At 26.2% G+C, this 22,145-nt stretch overlaps 3 protein-coding genes across 11 annotated transcripts in view; 2 read left to right on the top strand and 1 right to left on the bottom strand.

Annotated features, from left to right (window-relative positions):
* Nucleotides 1-1,482: 1,482 nt before the first annotated feature.
* On the bottom strand, nt 1,483-7,638 carry LOC106787720 (cytochrome P450 4C1-like). 3 transcript variants are annotated; one of them, XM_014750323.1, is made up of 14 exons: nt 7,361-7,638; nt 4,819-5,174; nt 4,106-4,264; nt 3,881-3,990; nt 3,699-3,789; nt 3,416-3,616; nt 3,240-3,333; nt 3,046-3,148; nt 2,829-2,946; nt 2,641-2,756; nt 2,502-2,570; nt 2,223-2,391; nt 1,945-2,124; nt 1,483-1,860 (listed from the first exon to the last, which is right to left on the bottom strand). In XM_014750323.1, exons 3-14 carry the CDS (start codon nt 4,257-4,259, stop codon nt 1,703-1,705), a joined length of 1,563 nt encoding a protein of 520 aa, XP_014605809.1. In that variant the 5' UTR covers nt 4,260-4,264; nt 4,819-5,174; nt 7,361-7,638; the 3' UTR covers nt 1,483-1,702. The 3 variants fall into 3 exon arrangements, with proteins under 3 accessions (XP_014605809.1, XP_014605810.1, XP_014605811.1); XM_014750324.1 differs by lacking the exon at nt 7,361-7,638 and adding an exon at nt 6,171-6,246; XM_014750325.1 differs by lacking the exon at nt 7,361-7,638 and adding an exon at nt 5,883-6,040.
* An 840-nt stretch (nt 7,639-8,478) lies between these two features.
* LOC106787710 (proton-coupled folate transporter) lies at nt 8,479-13,773 on the top strand. Of its 5 annotated transcripts, XM_014750310.1 has the most exons (9): nt 8,479-8,769; nt 10,330-10,376; nt 10,713-10,943; nt 11,031-11,382; nt 11,482-11,874; nt 11,968-12,105; nt 12,172-12,255; nt 12,326-12,482; nt 12,558-12,853. In XM_014750310.1, the coding sequence occupies exons 2-9, from the start codon at nt 10,356-10,358 to the stop codon at nt 12,685-12,687; spliced, it is 1,506 nt and encodes a 501-aa protein (XP_014605796.1). In that variant the 5' UTR covers nt 8,479-8,769; nt 10,330-10,355; the 3' UTR covers nt 12,688-12,853. The 5 variants fall into 5 exon arrangements, with proteins under 5 accessions (XP_014605796.1, XP_014605797.1, XP_014605799.1 ...); XM_014750311.1 differs by lacking the exon at nt 10,330-10,376; XM_014750313.1 differs by lacking the exon at nt 8,479-8,769 and having other exon boundaries at nt 9,979-10,376; nt 12,422-12,482; nt 12,558-13,773.
* A 3,681-nt stretch (nt 13,774-17,454) lies between these two features.
* LOC106787721 overlaps nt 17,455-22,145 on the top strand; it is a 5,084-nt gene continuing 393 nt past the window's right edge. Inside the window, exons 1-5 of one of the 3 annotated variants that reach the window (XM_014750327.1) lie at nt 17,455-17,808; nt 19,738-19,803; nt 21,014-21,079; nt 21,162-21,324; nt 21,679-22,030. In XM_014750327.1, coding sequence (XP_014605813.1) covers nt 17,658-17,808; nt 19,738-19,803; nt 21,014-21,079; nt 21,162-21,324; nt 21,679-22,030 — 798 coding nt within the window. In that variant the 5' untranslated portion in view covers nt 17,455-17,657. Of the gene's footprint in view, nt 17,809-19,685; nt 19,804-21,013; nt 21,080-21,161; nt 21,325-21,678; nt 22,031-22,145 lie in introns of all 3 variants that reach the window. The other 2 variants (XM_014750329.1, XM_014750328.1) reach the window with 2 other exon arrangements.

The following is a 22,145-nucleotide window of genomic DNA, read 5'->3' as shown; positions in this document are numbered from 1 at the left end:
AAGAGTACAAGTACAAATGGTGATGGGATATAGAAATTTTATAGGGATAACTGGTCCAGTTATACCTCGCATTCAAACATAGAACCGAACTGAATTTTATTTCAGTTCACTGATATTTTCCTCAGGTTTGGCCATACTTTCCTATTAAGCCGACTTTTTGAAAGAATAAATGCCTTTGGTGAATGTGCCACTTATCAATTTTATTTAATAAGATACAGCGATATAACGATGCATTAGCGTTAATAAAGCGTATTGCCGTACATATTGTACGAATCACAAGAAGAGAGATACGACTTTTTTCAACTGTAATTATAATAGATTATTAAATATGTTGTGTGAGAGAAATATTAGAATTGAACGAATTCTATTATTAAAATAAATCAAATGTAACTGTACGACGTCCGTGAAATTAAACCTCTATTCTCTAGAATATTTTATTTGTGGTTGTTGTTAAATTGCGGATCGTATCGTCCAGGAGCACAGTTTTGTGAAGTGATTGTTAACGAGTTTTGGCAAAACTTGATATACATATATATATATATATATATATATATCTATGCAAGTTGATGATGATCACAGGAGACCGTATTATGGTACGGTGACGCCGTCTAATGAGCNTATATATGTATAAGGTTGCACTCTTTTTTGTACAAATGAAATACATTTTGTGTATAATAAAAGTTGTAGTCCTTCGTAAGACTAATTTTAAAGGTTCGTTCTATAATCATGTATATAGGCGTATTTGTTACGTAATACGTGTCATCTGCATACGTAATATATTTGTAAAATATGTTTTGATTCGTTTTTATATGTCCTTTTCCATTTACTTTTTTATCTTTTTATCGTAATAAAATAAAATATATTTTTCTGAACAATATTTAACATATGTATTTAGTTATATAAAATTAATTTTTCATTTTAAATTTATATATATTTTTAATAAATTTTAAATGTATAATAGATAATAATAATTCGAAGTGCACATGTGCGTTGATCGTCTTTTTTCTCGGATTTCCGCCAGACATCATAGTTGTCTACACAAAGGTTTTAATCGGAACGTTATCATCTCTCCACATTGCAGGTAATTCTCTCATTAATATTTTATCATTCTATATTTCTAGCCATTAAATTATCATCAAAGTAATATTTTTTCTCGAAATTGTAGTTAGTAAATAATAAAAACATTTAAGTAATTTATATATAATATTCATGACGTATATAATATTTAGAATATTTAAGAGTATCTCAATCATAATTAATATCTCATTAATGAATAATTTAATAAATTATAAAAATTGTAATTAATGAACAAAGAAACTTAAAAGATTGAAATCAAATCGTTGATAAAAATCTAATATAAATTTCTTTAATATTCTATGTAATTTCCGTATATGCATATATTGAAATTATACTAAAGTGTGTTAGTTTTCAATAAAATCATTGATGTTACTTGAATTAATTGAATAGGTAATAATTAAATTCTTTTAACTCTTCCTGATTAATATATTATAATATTTTTATATCTTTTTCATTGTTTTTTTTTCCCCCTAAATATTCCTTGCACAGTAATACTCTCGAAAAATCTTATTTATTACCTTTAATTACCTAATTACCTTTATATATTTCATTTATTTTATTACAAAATATTAAAAAGTGAAAATTCATAATTAAATATTATTCTGTTTTCTATTCTAAGTATCCTTCATATTGGAATAAACTTAACGTGAAGTGGTTTAGAAGGGTTCATAGTTATATCTGCATTTATAATGACATCTTCGAGTTCGTCCACCGGTTCCAGATTAAAATTATGCAAAATATGGGCTATTAATACTTTCAGTTCAAACATGGCAAATTTTTGACCTATTAAAAAGAAAAAAGGGACAATTAATTCGATAGTTTCTTATTTTTTTTTTCTTCTTCTTTTTCTTTGTATGTAACATTTACCAATACAGTTTCTCATTCCTGCACTAAACGGTATGTACGAGTAAGGATGACGTTCTTTCATATTTTCCGGTAAAAATCTATCCGGATCAAAAATATCCGGATTTGGCCAATATATCGGATTTCTGTGTACGTTGTAGATACTCACTTGACAACTTGATCCAGCGGGAACTACGTAATTACCTAAAAATGATAACAAAATATTTTTTTGCTCGCGCGTTATTTGATATATAAAAAATAATAATTAAAACGAAATTATATAAGTAAAACATAATACATACTCAATTGCAAATCTTCATTTAAATAACGAAATATAGTATGAACGCTTGGATATAAACGAAGTGATTCTTTTATGCATCTTTCCAAATATGAACAATCTTGAAGCATCGAAGTCGTCAGTTTACAATCTTCTCGTTGCATGACCGTGTTCACTTCGCGTCTTATATTTTCCTATATAAATTAAATCAATTAATATATATATAATTATTGATTTATATTAAATGAAAAATACATCTCGCGTTTGTTTGATTATTTATTTTTGATTGTACTGAATATATTACCTGAACATTTCTGTGTTTTGCAAAAAGACTCAATGCAAAGCACAATACCATAGCCGTAGTGTCGTGACCCTTTAAAAATATTTCTTTGAATATATTGTATCATTAAGAAGAAATGATGAATAATTATATTAAAATTTACCTCGAACATAAATGTATCAACTTCCTCTCGAATTCCATCATAATCGATTTGTTTATTTTCCAAATTCAAAACTATAAGTAGATCTAACAAACAAAGTTTTCTTTTCAATCCCGTTCCTGTAATAAATGTTATTATTTTAATCGATATTTTCATTATTTTTATAATTACGCGATTAATATTGAAAATACTTTTATTATATTCCTCCAATTCTTCCGAAATTATCTCATTTTCTTCATTAACTTGATTTAAATTTTGTAAATATTTATAATCCGTTTGTTCGTGAAAACGCATTCTTTCTGCAATTATCTAAAAAGAGTAAAAGTAATATAATTATTAAAATCTATAGATTTATCCGCAAAATATAAAGTAAAAGGTGAAATTATGCAATTAAAACGAGTGACATACATTTTTGGAAAAATTGTGCAACGTTTTCAACAGTTTCTTTTCCAACCGACCTGTTGGTGAGAAGGCAAATAATTTATCGAAATGGTACCAAGGTCTCACAAATCTAACGAACGATATAATTGTTTCATTATAAATTAAATTCTCTTTTTATTATACGATTAAATAAATTATTAATATTAAAAATGATTAATTACCTATATGGTATTATTTTTCCGTAACCATGAACGGCATTACGATATTCAGATTCAAGGTTACCCTTTTCTTTTAATGAGATACCCAAAATCGTTTCTACAAATAATCTTGTGTTAATGAATTTTTTATAATTTTTAAAGAACAAATTTAAAAAATATGATCATTTAATATTTTATACCACATATTATATTTAAAGAATGCTTCGTAATAAGTTGTAACAAATCTACGACGATAAAACCATCATCTTGTTCTTGTGCTTCTTCTCGTAAAGATCTTACGAGAAATTGGGCTTCCTCGTTAAATGTAACGAGAAAATGTTTAATTATATCGAAGTGAAAGGTAGGTGTCAATATTTTTCTTCGTTGTTGCCATTTTTCACCTGTTCAGTAAAATTGAATAAACGAGAGAATATTATATAATAAATATATTCAAGATCCAAAATTTTCAATTTAATCTGTTACCTCCGCTAGTAAGCAATCCAGTAGAAAGCCAACTCTCCATATATTTGTATGGGACATATTTGTTTGTAAGTTTTTTACTTGTCATAAATATCTACAATCGTAAAAAATATTTATCCTTACCTTTCATTTAAATGTGATTGAACTGCGTGTGTGTGTGAGATTTTATTTAATTAATCACTAACCTTAATATCTTCCGGATGAAGTAAAATTATAGACGAGAAAAAAAGGGACCATATTTTGAATATAGGATAAAATTCTTCCCCAAAATTCCAATATTTTTTCATGAATATTTCTAAAGTAAAAAATAAAAATGTGAAGATTTTTACATTAAAATACTTTGTATCGAATAAAATGAATTAAAAATGATTAAACGATTAAACGCGAATTTTCATTTTTAAACAGTTTACCATTGGGAACTTGAAAATGATGCATATTTCCGATTAAGGGATATTCTTTTGGTCCTGGAATTTGATTGAGAAGTCTACCTTCTCTTCTGTATCTTATGTAACAGTGTAATATAAATAAAAATAAAATCAAACTCGTCAGGATCATGAGAAACATTGTATCTGTAAAAAAACGAATAATAATCGAATAAATTTCTTGTAGTATATAATTATGTGTGTATAATTATAATAAGCAGGTATAATCAAACGTTCAATCCCGAATAATTTAATATTGCGAGTAACTTGATATTACGAATGTTATGCGGAATGTTACGCAAGACGAGTAATAAAAACTTAACGCAACAACTAACAATTATCTGCAACAATGTCAATCCTATTCGTAATTCGATAGAATAACTTTTAACAATTTTCATAGAATTTTTCATACAATTTTTTATAGACTTTTCATAGAATTTTCTTTAAAATATTTTATAGAATATCTTTAAAAACTATCGATGCACACACACACACACACTTTTAAATACTAATCCACTTTTCATTATTTTCGTCTTAAGTTTCTTTTCTATCGAATTTCTTTTTTTTTGTTTTTTACTCTCACACACTCGGCCGTTCTGACAAAAAATATTTCTATCCTCGTATATACGATTAATCTTTACCGTCCTCGTTTTCAAGATATTTTGTTTTAGATATTTTTTTAGTGGAGGGGATAAGCCTACCTTGATCGATATAAAAAAGTGGGAAAAGAAATTTATATCCTCTGTCACAATCACTTTCTCGATTTTCGGCCCTTCTTCTTTCGGTTGAAATAAAAATTATCGTTATTCCGTATCACCTTTTTCTACGCGACGTTGTTTATTCTTTCGAATTGATAAAACCCTTTTCATCGACTTCACTGTTTTTTTTTTTTTTTTTTTTTTCTTTTTTTAAAAAACTATTACGAAATTTTCTCGTTCGTGTGTTCGGTGAGCAACTTGTGTCGTCCGCAACTTATATCTTCTACGACTATTAACATATTAAGTATACCAGTCCAGTATATATGCAGATTTCTAATTCCATCGTTTAAGTGCTGTCCCTGAAATGTTACAGCAATATTATTTGCTTTTATGAATATCTTACAAGGCTATTTCCATTTTAAACATTGATTTGCATCTTACATATTGATTTGTATTTAATTATCTCAGAAATATAGAACGGATTTCTTTGGAAGCAATTAAATATTTTCTTTAACACTACTCGTTTTTCAAAAAGACGCAAATAAGTGTGTAAGGGCGTAAGGGCTTTTGTGACTGAATGTGGAATAATAATAAAGCTTCTATTAAATATCGATTATAAAATCGTGGTTCCAACACGCTGGTAATCGCATCAAATCACAAAGTCAAGAAATTTACATTTATTTATGCCTATTATAAATGAACAGAATTTTTGTATTTAATTATAATAATTATTTGATTTCAATGTTTATAAGTTATTACATCGATGTATTAACTATAAACAAAAATAAAATTATTAAAGTATGAAAATTTTTTGTTACTTTATTCAATTAAAAAAAAAAGAAAACAAATTTTTGAATAACCACACAAATATTCCATCTTATTAATGTTAAACTTTTGAATATAAGATTTGAATTTTCTTACTGACGTCAGAAAACGGTGCATAAGAGGTCTTTATGTTATCTTTTTGACCAATTTTTACGGATGTCAGATGAAAAAAATCTGTTGTTTTAAAACTCTTTAAGATAACTTTTTGTTGAACGAGTAATTTTTGATTTTACATTACACACGTTTTTTCCTTAGGCACGTTTTGTTGTCTTATATTCCCCTGACAGTTCTTTGTGATGTGGCCATATGATTTCTATCGAAAACATTTTATACCAGTGATTTACGATGGGCACTTTTGATTTCGGAAATTTATTCTTTTGCAATAGTAGTTATCCTTGCTTTTATTCACGCTCAGCAGTTTAGATTTTTTTTTGTATTCTTTCCTTCGTAATCATATACAACACGAACTTTTATTTTACGTTTTAACGTTTGCTTTAATTTATTCGTGTTCTTATTCTATTGGCACATACTTCTAACATATCCTTGAATTCCTTGATCCAACAATTATCTTTGATCGTACCGTCTCCAGTAAATGTTTGCAATGATTCTTCTTCTTCGTTAAAAGTAAACGTTTTCGTTCGTTAATTCGATTCCATCCCGGACGAGTCCCCAATTGAAAGATTTATATTACGTGTTCTCTTTTTATTTATTTATTTAATATTTAATAATATATTAATAATGTTTATATATAATAAGGTTGAATTATTTGATATAACGAGATGAGATAGAATAAAATGGTAAGTATCTATAATCGTGTAAATCTAGATTTTTTCTTTCTTTTTTTTCTTAATTAATATGTTTTTCAAATTTACAAATGAACGATAGTAATAACAATTTATTTTGGAGAAGATTTAAAAAATGATTTATTATTAATTATTGGAATAGAAAACATATTTCTATTCCATTCATATGATCTCTTTTATGCTTTAAAGGATTACATAAACATTATAAATCTATACTATGAATAATAAACGCAATTTTTTTTTAATCTCACGATTATGTGACATACTTTTGAAAAGATAACAGTCAATACTTTGTATAAAATCTATCTATAAGTAGGATTTTTTCGAAGCTACTTTAGATATGCCCGTTAATAAATTATTTTATATATTTGTTATCTTCTTAATTTTCTTAAATTTTCTTAAATTTAATTAAACGTCATCGCGATAACGAATTTGCTCAGTTATGCTATTGATACTTTGTACAAACTGCTGAAACGAATTGGTAGATAAGAATGTCAGTTAAAATTCTTCGTTCGATATCTTGTAAAAAGATTGAACGTCTGTATTTACTCCTGGAGTACAATGTACAGTTCTAATGAAACACTGACACAAATGTGTAAAGTTTCAAAAAAAATCTATTAAGGGTCGCGAGGTGTGATAAGCCCTTGTAAAATATGATACAAAAAGCACATAGTTTTAATTCGAACAGAATATTTTTGGAATTTGACCTTTCCGATGCAAAATTTGTGTTGAAATCACTACTCAATATCATCGACATCTTATCGTAATTTTTGTTCAGAATGCGAGGAACCTCGAGGAGTGTATTTGATTCAATTTTTTTTTAATAAAATCAATAATATTTTGAATTGACATATATATATATATCGATATATATATATATCGACGGAGAAACGTATATAGCGATTAGAATTACTTACCCATTTTTTAAATTTGCATTAACAAGCACACAACTCTCCAATAATTAAAAATTTGGTTTGATGCGTATATTTATGTCCAACCGAGAGATTATAACTCACACTTTAATTGTACAACAATATCGAAATTGTAAACTGTTTTATCAACATTAAATATTAGGAACAATTCTATCAAATTTTACACGATATATAAAAATTTAAGAACTTGAACTCTTTTTGTTATGAACTGTTATATCTGATGTATGTAAAAAAATAATCTAAACACTCTTTTCTTTCTATTTCTTGCTGCTTTTAATTTTTCAATCAACTTGTCAACCGATTTATTTATTTCTTTAAAAATCTTCTTTCCTGCATATATCATGTTCGCTTATCTTTCTATAAATAAATGCTTAATGCATTTTATATTGCTTGACATATACTATCCTTACTTATATCAATTAAATTTCGATAAGTTACACATACACACACACAAATGCACACACAACATAAATGTGTATTATTGGGAAGAAATACGTACATAATAATTTATACAAATAATGATAGAAAATTAACGTATATCAACTATGTGATCACGTTCTATTTTTAAAAGTAAAAATAAGTATCTCATATCTATGAAATAGATATTAACATAGTGTATGAAAAGATCGGTAGAGTACATGACCAAATAATACAGAAGTATATACTTGCTATTAAAAGTTACTAGGAAATAAGAAAGTTTCAAATATATTAAAATTCTAGTAACATGGCTAAGCCAATATCGGTAATAGTAGTGCTCTACCTTTATCTTGCCTACAGTCGGTAATACGACTTACCGACCGAAAAGGTCTGATGGTAAGTTACCATCAGAATTACCGACAGTAAAAAAATTGACGGCAGAAAGAATTTAATATGTGCTCTTAATTGCTCATTAAAAATCCCAAATTGCCAGCTTCAATTATTATTTATTTCATTAGTTATTCATATATGAAAATATTCTCCGTCGGTACGTCATATTACCGACTGTCGGCAAGATAAAGGTAGAGCACTACTATTACCGATATAATTTTTTCTGCTGTTAAGGTTCGTTAACTGTGCTCCTACCGTTGGGAAATTTAAAAAACAGTCAATAAAACTTAAATGGAACAAGTGCTTAACAATTTTAAATTCCTTTAAAATAATCTATTAATAAAAGCTTTGAAATTGATCGCTGTAATATATAGAAAATATAAATCATAGTAAATCATTTAGTGAAATGTTTGTAGTATATGCGTGCTAACGATCGATTATAAAAGAATAAGTAATAATAATTATCGACGAAATGATGCAATAAGATTGAACATTTCTTCCTGTAAATAAATTGATCAGAGAATATGGTGATTCGGGATTTTTATCAACTTAATTGAATTATAAACAAACTACACATATTACTATAGGTATGTTTGTATGCATATATTTATATATATTTACTTTTGTATATATTTGTATATCCACGCTATAAATTTACTTCATTTGAAGAGGTTAGAAATGATAAAGGATGATTTATTTGTGTGGTTATTAGGGTGCAATATTTGTTTTTTAAGAGTAACATAAATCACGTGATAATATATTAAGCTTGAAGTGAATTAACTTAAGTTCTATTTAAAAACTATGAACTGTAGTTTCTGTTTAGAGATTATGAATTTCAGTTTCAATTAACAATAATAAAAGAAAATCATTCTAAATAATGTATTTTTAACAATCCATTAACAAAATAATTTTATTTACAGATTATAGTGATTAAGAAAAATAATAAAATTTGTCTTGTATTTATTTGTCTATAGATATTATATATCTCATTTATTTATATAATAATTATTTAACATTTAATAATATTTTTCCCGCCAAAAAACTTGCTTGCATTCCTCGTGCTTCCTATTTTCAGAAAGTTTTTATCGATCTAGGATGGCAGCACTCAGCTGCTAATCATAACCTTAATCTTAAACAGTAATATATAACATTATTATCAAATAGTTTTCTAAGTGTTAAAAAAATGAACCTGTGAGAAAACTTATGTTTATTATCATACACGATTCAATTGCGTAAATAGATTATTTTATCTTGTTGTTGATTCATTTATATCCACAGAATGCTATATTGCATTTAATGTTTTTCATCTTAACTTGTTTTATTACATCATTGTATGAACGAAATGAATTAAATAGCTCACACAAAAATGTACGTAAAAAAAGATTAATTCGTTAAATCGTTAAAAATAAATACACATTTTTACCAATTTATTTCTTTCCTAGAAAATTGTAAAAAACATGTGTACCTGTGTATGAATCTTATGAAGAAAAATGGTAAAGACAAATAGCAAAAGAAAGTCTATTATACTAGCAGCTTTTAAAAATTCTGCTACACGACGAAGAGAATAAATAATAATGTATAATACATAAATTAAAACCAATGATAGCAATAATAGTAATTGCAATGTCAGTGCGAAGAAAGAAAAGAATACTTAGGATAAATCTAAAACACTTCCTAAATAAGTAGATTTCTCAATAATGTGTAATTATTTACAAGTATTAATTATATTTATTAATGAATTGGATAACGTTCAAAAAGAAATATTAAACACATGATACTATACATACAAATTTGTTAGACAAAAAATAAGAACAAAAAAGAATACAAATATTGTTATTATATGTTTTTTTTTTTTATTTATCGATTGCCATATACTTGACAGTAGTGATAAGAGTTGTTGATTGAAGAGAATAAAAAGTAATTATAAAAGTAGTTAAAAATTGGCCACATAATAAGACATTAATGAAAGATGATAAGCAACATAAATGTGAATGAATAATATGAGCGAATCGACTTGATAATTTTCATTTGGACAGACGAAGAATGTAGATGTAACTGGAGAGTTAAACTATTTGCTTAAAACAGCTATATTTGCAGAATTGGATATGTACCCGTACGTAAATCTTTGATATTGTCCTTTGGTTTAGGTGTATAAATAAATGGAAGAGTGAACATGGAAGACATAGAATTCAAAGTAAGAATTTATATTTTTTTAAATAAAAATAATTAATATTTATTATATATATATATATTTTTTTTTTATATTTTTATTATTTATTATAATAATGTGTGTGTGATCTCACTTTATTTCGAATCAAATTATTGTTTCAATGTTTGTGCATATGTTTTAATCTATTATATATATTATCTTGTAAAATTAATTAGAGATAAAAATGAAGAGTAGAGATAAAAATGTTATGAAATCAATATATCGAGCAAGTTTCATAGATGAAATACATCTATAAATTCAAACGAAATTAAAAACCAATATTTTCCCGGGTTCTTCAAATTTAAATCGAAATTTTTGCAGATGGTATCGACGAGTTCGAAGTACAGTTGCAAATTTTGCACAAAATATTTCCAATGGATAAAATTAATTTCGGTGGAACCAACAATGTGGCTTTATATGATGGCTTTTATGATAACTTCGGTAGTGGAGCAAGATTTTTTTATATACAAAGCCTGCAGAGTAGATCACAATTTATCAGAAGAGATATGTGCAGATTTGAAGTCTAACAATACTTTAAAAACTGAAGTTCAAGTAAGTTATTATTTTCAAAAAATACTAATTAATCAAATGATAGAAAAATCTATATTATTAATTAATTAAATCGTGTCATTTTTTTAGGTGACCGTATCGGAATTTCATCAATGGAACAATATTGCTGGTCACGTAGTACCGATCATTTTAGCATTGTTTTTCGGAAATTGGAGTGACAGACACGGTAGAAAATTGCCATTGATTATAGGATTGATCGGAAAATTTCTATATTCTTTTATGGTGATTGTTAATTCGTTTATTAGTTCTTGGAATTTAAACATGGTGATATATACCGCGAGTTTACCTATGGGAATGCTTGGAGGAGATGTTGCTATATTTGCCAGTTGTTTTTCATACATATCGGATATAACGACAGTTGAAAAGAGGACTCTAAGGATCACTATACTCGATATTATTTATCTTAGCACTATGCCTACCGGTAAGAATAAATTAAAAATCGTTTTATTTTATTTTATTTTATTTCTTTTCCCCGTAGAAAAGAATTTTTGTGTTATACTATTTTTGTCTAATTTTCTAGGCGTAGCCTTGGGTTCTTATCTATTCACAAACGTCGTAAATTCCTCTCATGGAATAATGTTTTCAATAAATGCTGCTCTACTCGTCATTGCTATTATCTACTCTTTTCTAAATCTTGAATGGCAAACCCAACAACGCCAACAAATATCGAACGATAATCCTTTCATAGATTTCTTTGACAAAAAGCACGTAGAAGAAACAATTAAAACGCTAACGAAAAAAAGAGAAAATCATAGAAGAGCTTATCTTTGGATTTTACTATTAGCAATGGCGCTATACACTTTCCAAAGAGATGAGAAACCTATGAGCTATCTTTATACACAACTAAAATTTAAATGGGGTGTCACAGACTTCAGTCAATTCAAAACATTTCTATCTACACTTTTTGTAATAGGTTAGTCACACATAAATTCTAATAGTAATTGATATTTATTAATTCTTTGGTTTTTTAAGAAATTTTAATGAGAAACATATCATTTATTTCTAGCTATGCTTATTGGTGTTCCTATAATGAGTAAATTAATTGGAATGAGGGATACTTTAATCGTTGCAGTTGGTGCTATAGCGCATGCAAGTGCCAGAATTATTTTTGCTTTAGCCTCTGTACCAAAATTATTTTATGTTGGTACGTGATATTTAAAATGTTTTTATATTTGAATAATTTAAGATTAAATATTGATCTTTTCTTTAGGAGCGGCTGTTGCAGCTTTAGGACCTATCGTTGCACCGGTATTAAGATCAATGACTTCTAAACTTGTTCCTGTAGAAGAAAGAGGTACTTATAATGTAATATATATTTTATTAAAATATAGTGATATATTTGTAATTGGAAACATCTGATTTAGGTAAAGTATTCGCTATGTTATCTGTTTGCGATAATGCAGTACCTCTCTTCAGTGGTATTTTATATTCTCAACTTTATAATTTAACAATTAACACAGTTCCTAGTTCCATTTATTGGTTAACATTTACTACTCAAATTATGGTGCTTTTATTGATCTCGTAAGTAAAATTAATATTCACGTTTCTTTCACTTGGAATTATCGTTATATTACTAACTTTTTTATTTTTATATAGTATAATACATTTCTCATCTAAAAACGAGCATGTACAAGAAAAAAATGACGAAGAAACAACTGTTCAAAGTTATTCAGAAGCCGATATGTCTACTGATGATGTATTGAATCATAACATTCATTTACAATAAGTATTTTTCCAATTAAAAATAGATTTTATAGTTTCGATATATTATCTAATATATTATGTTTCTATCGTAAAGAGACTTTTTAATTTTTCATTGACGTCTCGATTAATATAGTCGGAGAATTATATTATTTTTATATATTAAAAAAAAATCAAATTTAACATAACGAGAAAAGGAAAAAAAATGGTAAAAATGCAAGTTTTCTCTTGTATTTTCATTAAACAGTAACTGTTGACTTGTTGAATAATGATTATGTACAATTTTTTTAAGAAGAAAAGCGTTGAACTATAGAATATATTTTTTAGCAATTATATTCCGATTAATTAATATAACAATATCAATTGTAAATTACAACAGACAAATATTCCAGATGAATGGAAGATTTCTGAATAAATTTTATGTATGTATAATTCTTAATTATACATCACGTATTGATATTTAATTTACGGTAAAATATGAATCATCGATTTAAAGTGTTTTAACAAATCGCATAATAATGATCAGGATGAATCAGAAGAATGAGCAAAAACATTTAACGTAAATGCCGTAAAAAGAAACACAACATACATATGTCATTAGTGAATATTAAATGGTTTCGAGATAAAAAAATAAGATATTAGCGGTAATTCAAAGAACGAGATGATTTATCTGGAAATTTGATTTTGTCTTTTTAACACACGTTCATTGGCATCATCGATTTTATATAAAATTTATTTTTTACTTGCCGATCACATTAAAAGTAAAATCAAAAAGTCGATTTGTATACATCATGCGTCTCATATATTTCAAGTATGTCAAGGCATCATCAATATTTTATTGTTTAGATATTATTCTCTAGATTGCCAAATTTTTGCGGTAACAAATAAGAAAATAATATTGTTATTATTTATATATATTTGTTCCTTATTATTCATCAAATAAGTTTACTTGGAAAAAATGAAAAAATTGCATAAATAATGTTAAATAAAATGTTAAGATTTTAGTAATTTTTAGGTTTAAATTAATAATCTAAGTTTTTTAGTTGTATGTATAAAATAAAGAAAAATTTAATTGTAAATATCGAATAAAATGTTGATATTACAAACGAAATTGAAAGCAGTGTTAATAAAAATACTTTGTTCGAAAAGTAAATATATTTTGTTAATCTTCATCATAGCATATTTTCATATTCAATCGACGTATTGAAAAGCGCGCGTTGCATAAATGATATATTCACGCGAACATATGATTTCTTGTATGTGTGTTTTAATGATTTAACAATAAATATATAATTTTATTTTAAGCTATCACAACGATGCAAACGAAATTAAAAAAAACATTTGCTTAATTTTTCTGTTCATTTTATACATCGATTGTCTCTTTTATTTTTTCTTTCAAATAAAATTTTGGAATATAAATTTTTATTTATATTAATAATAGATCGCGTTCAAATTCGTTAGAGAGACAATAGTATTTACCATTTCTCTGATTACAATATGTCAAACCGATAAAAATTGAAATCGCGGACGAGACAAAATGGCGAATCTAAATGAAAGTATCGGCGTATCTATTTTTTTTCCTACACATAAACAACCTCCCACTTTGATTATTTTGTAATGTACGTAGTAAATATACATAATATATTCCTTCAAAAGTATTGGTATTGACCTAAATAGGAGTCTTCTACTTACCAAAAAATCAACTGATTATATTGCAGGTATAAAAGTCCTGCAAAATTCGTTCGTAATAAATATTCGTAGAAGTAATCATAGAGAAGAAAAGAAACGAAAAAAAAAAGAGAAGAAGAAGAAGAAGAAATTGAAGAATTTGTTCAACGTCTGTGTGCTTACTAAGAAAAGTTTCTTCCGGAGAAGACAAAAATTACCATGGTAAAATACGTATAAAAATTAATACATTATTCAAGTTGCATCTTCTATCGTGTGTATCTTCGAAGAATTTTAAATTCGATAAATATACACTTTAACGATACGTAAATATATATATATATTTACTAACGGTTACAATAAACATTTGTTACTTTTATTTTGTTTCATTAAGCGTGTGATAAATATATTGCAACTGCAATAATACGAATTATAACAAATAAGAATAAATATATAATCAAACATAAGAGATATAAATCGGAACAAAAAGAAACAATTGATTTTTCAATGATATATCTGAAATACGATTTTGTACGTTTGATATATTTTTTCTATATATACGTTTTTTTTTTAAAATAATCATTTTTTTTTTTTCATTTTAATTATTAAATTAACATCTTTGCGATCGATGTTGTTTCACAATTTCTTTTATGAATCATATTTAATCTTGTCACATTTAATTTTTCGTAAATGATCGAAATAATTTCTTTTTTTTTTTGTAAAAGTGAAAGAAGGATTAAAAAGAACAAATTGAAAAGAGAAAATGATAAGGAGAGAAAGTCGATGACTTTTCAACGCACACGAAGAACGCAACGTATAATTGTCCCGAAAGAGTAATCAAACTTTAATATCTATTACGTGTCTCTACAAAAACAGTATAAGAATGTTGTTTTTATATTTAAACTCTTACAACGCACTGTCTGACGAGTTTTTCTTTTGTTTTAATATTTAAAAAACTATATATTATCTGTGTATAGGGATACTATATTGCCAGTTCCCATAAGTGGGAAGCATATAGATTGAAGCGAGATAGAGAAAGTTAATTTGTACGTATGGTGTGTTGTTCGCAAGTGATTAAATATAATATATTAAATCATTTAAAATCGAATATAAGAGATTTATTAATAAAATTATATAAATATTAAATTTAAATATATATTTTAATAACGATATAAGAAAAATAAAATTGTTAAATCTTTCACACACAGGAATATATTTAATTTATTAAATATATATATATATATATATGTATATGTGAGAATTAATTTATTAATCGTTAAATCAATTTTTGTTTGTTAACGTATCGAAATACATAGCACGGAACGCATCAAGTGAGAGTTAACGAAAGGCTAAAACATTCTTTTCAGATTTCACTGAGAAAGTTCTTGACTATTGCCGTTCTAACGATTCTAACAATTTTGTCTTGTACTCTGGTGAACTCTGCGTCAACTTTTAAACCAATAGCAGCAAGAGCCATAATATTTAATCCCACATTTCAAAGACCACCATATGCGCTAAATCCATGGTATTATCCGAGATCATTTCAAACGCAATTATCTAATCGTTCGTAACAAAAAAAAAGAGACAATTATGATTAAATATTACAAATATAATTATATAAGATGTGATATATTAATATTATTATTAAAATATATAATTTTGCGAATAGACCAGAGTTTCTTTTTTTTTTTGTAATTTTGTATTTTTTTTTTAACATTGATATATTCAAACTAAATCTACTCAATTTCATATTATTGACAGTCGAATAAAGCTTCCTGTATAACTTGACCTAATTAAACTATTAGTTTCTTGTAAGATCTTAAACGTAATGCGATGAATCGACAAGTTTAAGGTTTACTCGATTACAAATTAAAGTTAAATCATATGCGTCTTACAATTCATGCAATATATATTACATTTTTATTTAACCATAACTCGTACATCATAAATTTGAAAATTATGCGTAATCTATCGTAACTTGTTAAACTGATTAGAAATTAGAATTATTGCAACAATTACTGATACAGAGCAATAAATTAATTAATTTTAGAAAAATAAATGTACAATTGATTAAATTTATTCAAACATGGTGGGGAAGGAAGGAAGGGGCTTTTGTTTTACTTGAAATTCAACGTAACACGGTTCTACCTTTGAGTTCGTTCTTCTGGAAACAAAAGGGGGACGAAGCGAATAGGTTTTATGCAACACAACGAGATTAAATTGTGTAAAAATACAATGGACTTCCGTGACGGTCAACAATTCTCTCATTTCCCATTGATATTTTCTTCTTGTTTTCCTTTCCCACATTTGTTTTTTATTTATCTTTGATTCGTCATATATAAAAAAAAAACAAAAACAAAAACCCAATTACTACTTATCCAATTTTATCAAACTAATATACAAACAAATTAAATTTATAATATAGTATGAGTTACAAAGTTTTTCAAAAAAATCAATTACTATTTTAAACATTATTATTAATACAAAAAATTACATTATATTACAAATTAATTCTTGATTTTGTTACAAACCAATATGCTTTATAAACAAACAACAAAATCCACGTCCATTTTTATTTCTTTTTTTTTGCTCAAAATTCATAAACAATTTTGTCTTAAAAATTGTTCACGTCAACTTGTAAAAATATGAAAAGCTTTTTCAACGCAACATTTAAAATATAACAATAATGTGTCATTATATTCGTATAGGTAAAGATTCTAACGTTTTAATCGATAATGATCGATTTATCTATCTATCTATTTATCTATCTATTTATCTAACTTAAGAATTCTCGTGTATAAGACAGCAGGTTCATGCAGTTTGACCGCTATTCATACCTCGTTTTGCTTTCATCGAGCGTACTATACTACAAACATATATATATATATACGAGACCATAACTAGCTACGTAATTTCGAGCGGGAGACAAAATAACGAGACAGTAAGAAGGCTTACACAGATTGGCAACGAACGCAGTATTGAATTGGAAACTTTCGAGAGAACATCATATGCGTTTACTATTATAACACGTTACACCAATCGAGAACTTGTAAAACGTTGCAAGGTCTTTTCATAATATTTTCTTTTTTTTCTTTTTTTTTCCTTTTTTCTTACATCTCATTCACACGTATAATCAATTGACATCTTCGATTTTGATCGAAGTTATCGATCATTATGAAATATTTTCATATTGTTTTTATTTGATTTTATTTTGTTATTGTGATAATAATAATAATAATAATAAAAATAGGAAAAGAGTTTTGAGTTTTCGCGATCATAATAATATTGAACGTTTGATATAATCAAAATTGATAAGGAACATTAATTATCATGCGATTGAAAATGATCGGAAGATTATTTATTATATTTCCATTACTGATATGGATCATCACGGATCAAACCCTAGGACAACCAAACGAATCTGTGCCTTCAATTATCTTAGGTGGCATTGAAAATGTTGCTTCTAGTGCTACCAATTTTCGTAAGTTCTTATCTATCTTATATTTTTTTCATTTATTATATATATATATATATATAGGATTATTATTAAATAAATAGTTTTTTTTTTTTTATTTATGATGTTTGACTTACATTAAACGATATCGAAAAAAGTTTTACAAATATTTTCTCGTACGATCTCTCGTATAATTAGATGAACATATTATCGTTAAATAGATTACTATCTATTACTATTAATACAAAATCGAACAATCTATTTGTTCATAATAATCGTTGTCATTCATTCTCGATGACTTTAAATTTTTTTTATTAAAGTGTAAAATTGTTTCTAAATATAAAAGAGATGAAATATTTAATATTAATAATAATAACATTTTTTATATCCACAAATTGTAAAATGTAAAAATGTATTTTAACTCGTAGACACAGATCGATCGATATCAGAAATCATTGTGTAACAATACTGAAGCGGAATAAAGTTATTCAATTGGAAAATATTTCTTCTAGATATTTTGAATGCACAAGATATATAAGTATATAAATCTTATATATGTATTTACTCTCGATACACGTATTACGTATTGTAATTACGTTTATCTGATAGTTCGGTACCCACACATTTACAATTATTATATACAATGAAACTAGTTTCAACTATCGTTACGAAGATAAAATCATTTCCAATATTATTTTGAGATATATATTAATCGTCGAAACACCAATTTCTTAATTAATTTTTATATACGTACAAATTTAATTTCTTTTTTTTTTTTGGTAATTATAAATATTATATATTATAAATAATAGTTAAGCGTGCAGAGATCACGTTAATAATATTTTGTTTCAATAAATTAATGTCAATTATTTTGTGTGGTTGATATTAAAATTGTATTTTTCTTTGTATGATAAATTATAAACGCTTAGATTATGTCAAGCATGTTTTTTTTAAGTTGACAGTTATATTATAGTGAAGTCATTTGATGACAATTATTTGTTAATAGAAAATATCGAACTTTTATTCCTTTTATCTCTATTTCTCTAATGATAAAAAATAATTACGTGTGTGTGTGTGTAAAATGAACAAAAAAAAATGCTTATTAATATTTACATATCTATCGATTACTCATAGCGTTTCTTTTTTTTACACCGTTATGGTATACTTCGTACAAACGTTAACAATTTTCTTTTCAGTACGTAATATATGATTCGTTTTTTCTTTCTTTTTTTTCTTTTTATCACGTTCGTGTTGGAAACAAATTAGTCATCCATGAAAAATTAGAAAAATATTCATCTTGAATGAAACGCGTCTTCGTTTAATGATAATTTCTTTAGATTAAAAGATACAAATTTTGTAGCAAAGATATAATTATCATGTTACCAATTATTAATATCATTTAACATATTTTTATTCATAATTTTTATAACATAATATTTATTATAATTATTCTACAAAATATATCTGGAATTAAATTGAAATTGAATTTAAATCTCTCTCATTTAAACTCTAGTTAATTAATTCTTCATAATATTTAATCTTTAACAAAACTCATTATATTAACATCAATATTGTTAAACGTTTACAAAAGTAAATGTAAATTATTTTAAATTAAATTTAAATTCATAATTCAAATTCATTTAAATACCATTTATTCTCTATATTTAACCCTTTAAGCTATTTCTTTTCTTCAGATTGTTAAACTACGAAAAAAATCTAATTGTAAGATTAAAAAAATTATTTATAAAAAAAATAATAAAGTTTTGTGCAATCATTTAGGAAAGGTTTGATTTATCTTAGAAATTGTTGGGACCTTTCTGGACCCCACTTTAGTGACCTTTGAACCACTCTAAATATATATATATTATATATTATACATGTACATTTTGATTTATTATTTTTAGTCAAAGATAACGACCCAAATAGTCGAGTCAAAGGTGCAACTATCTGTTGCAGTATCCAGAGTCGTGAAACGACAGAAAGACCTGTTGCATCGCATGACCGATACCGCTACGGATTACAGTATGTTGCGTGCATTATGATCAACAACAACAAACAAAAATATGATCATTAGTACGGCTTATAGATCCTCCCTTTTATACAAATAGAAACACGTGCCGAATAAAACAATCACGTGTGTGTATAAATGTGTGCGTGCCCGTGTGCGTGTGTGTAATTTGCTTCCTCATAGATTTTATTTATTTAATTGAAGGGAAATAAAAATGACATAACATAACAAAACCAAAAAAAAAAAAATCAATCAAAGTATTCTTGCGATTTGAAATTACGTAATGCTCGAGGAAAAAAAGATCATTGATTTATTGAAAAAATAATAAAATAAAAACCAAAACGCGAATGTGACAGATACCCCTTCGGAATATTATTGGAAATTATTTTTTTTTCGAAAGTATTTCTTCTATATTAAACTATCTAATGTGATGAAATTGTTTGGCAATAATTTGAAATGTTAAACTATTAAATCATTAGACTCGAGATTATTATTTTGCAATAAGTCAATGCATCGATCACGCAAATTGCATGTTGGAAAGTGGCATTTTTCGCACTGGCCTTTGCTCTTCGAGTCATTTTGTATACATTTCGTAATGAAAATAATAAACAATTACAAAAATAATATGTAACGACAAGGTGTGATTTACAATTTCGATATATCGAACATATTTATCAAGAAACATTACATATTCGTTAATTAAATAAAGAAAGTACGAGACATTTGGATGATAATTTCTATTTGCAGAATCACATTATTCATTTTCATTCATATTTATCAAAATAAATATCAAAAAAAAAATCTATATAATACTATAATTGTGATTATGATTCCTATTTTTAGAAAATTTCAAATAACATCAAGAATAAAAAAAAAAAAAAGAAATGTTTCCAATTTCGATGACAATGAATTTGTAAATATATATCGAACAATATTAATTACGTTATAGGATTGACATTATATATTTTCCTAATTTGGATTTTAATTCGCTTATTAACACGCTTATAAATATATAATATATCAGCTCAAATAGCTTTCGAATAAAATCAAAATAAGAATAAATTCTGCGGGGGTTGTTATGCGATAAAGATTATTATTTAACATTTGCGATATTATTATTATTATTATTATTATTATTATTAATCATTCATAAAATTCAATTTACTTCTTGTTATTAATTTTTGCTTGTTTTTTTGTTTTTTTTGTTTTGTTTGTTTCTTTTAGTCGTCAGTGCAGTGGAAAGACCGAGAAATTTATTGATCAATGCGACCAGAGCTACTACAGGAATTAGTGAGTAAATAATAATAATGATAATAATAAATATTGCAACTTTTAATTGAGTAATACGCATTAATAATACTTCGAAGGACAGTCGATAGTGCAGCATCCAAAGGATTAGAATTTAAACTTCGTAGATTCATTGAGAAGTTTCGTTCACGAATGCGTTATGGTATACCGGAATTGGATATACCACCCCTTGAACCATTCAATCTCGATGGAATTCGCATCGACACTGATAATCCGGAAATTGGAAAGTACGTAACGTTTTTGATTTCATATGAATTTCATAGCTTTCAAAGGAATTACTCGCTAGTATAATTACGAGTTTGTTACTTTCTAAAATATCTTGCCACTAAACTCGCGGTCTAGTGTCAACATAAAATATTTATCTTATGTATACATATTTTTTTATTTTTTTTTTAATAATAAATTAAATATAAGTTTCATCGAAAAAGGATTTATTTCTTTTTGTTCCTTCTCAAAAATGAATTCAACGAAAATGATGTTATTGTAAAGATTTAAAAAAAAAAGAAAAAGAAAAACATTCTATCGTGCACATAGATCAATGTGTTGTTTTCGTATTAATTAATAATGCATTTCATTTGCAGTGTTAGTGCCGTTATCACAGATTTGACACTTTACGGATTATCATCATTCCTGATTGAAAGTGCAAAACTCTCTCTGATTGGTCCAACAATCTCCGTAAATCTTCTATTTCCGGAACTTTATGCAACCGGTAATTACAACATATCCGGTATACTCGGTCACATGTTTGCGCTGTTTGGTTCTGGTCCATTCAAAGCAACGATTTACGAGTTTCGTCTTAAAGTGACAGTAGTTGTTGGTTATTCAAGGGGTTTGTATATCAAAGATTTCGATTTTGACTTTACATTGACATCAGTTTTGTTCGATATCGAAAATTTTATGGGTGGCGATGAAATTGGCAGGATCATGAACAAGGTAAGATTATTATTATTACTATTATTATTATTAAATACGCGAAATCACATGATCAATCTTTTATCATAAACACAGATATCTTATTATATTAATTACTATTAAATAAATATATATA

Source organism: Polistes canadensis, unplaced genomic scaffold, assembly GCF_001313835.1.
Source record: "Polistes canadensis isolate GaletaPanama2010 unplaced genomic scaffold, ASM131383v1 scaffold_111, whole genome shotgun sequence".
Classification (NCBI taxonomy): domain Eukaryota; kingdom Metazoa; phylum Arthropoda; class Insecta; order Hymenoptera; family Vespidae; genus Polistes; species Polistes canadensis.
This window is presented reverse-complemented; position numbering and strand designations above follow the sequence as displayed.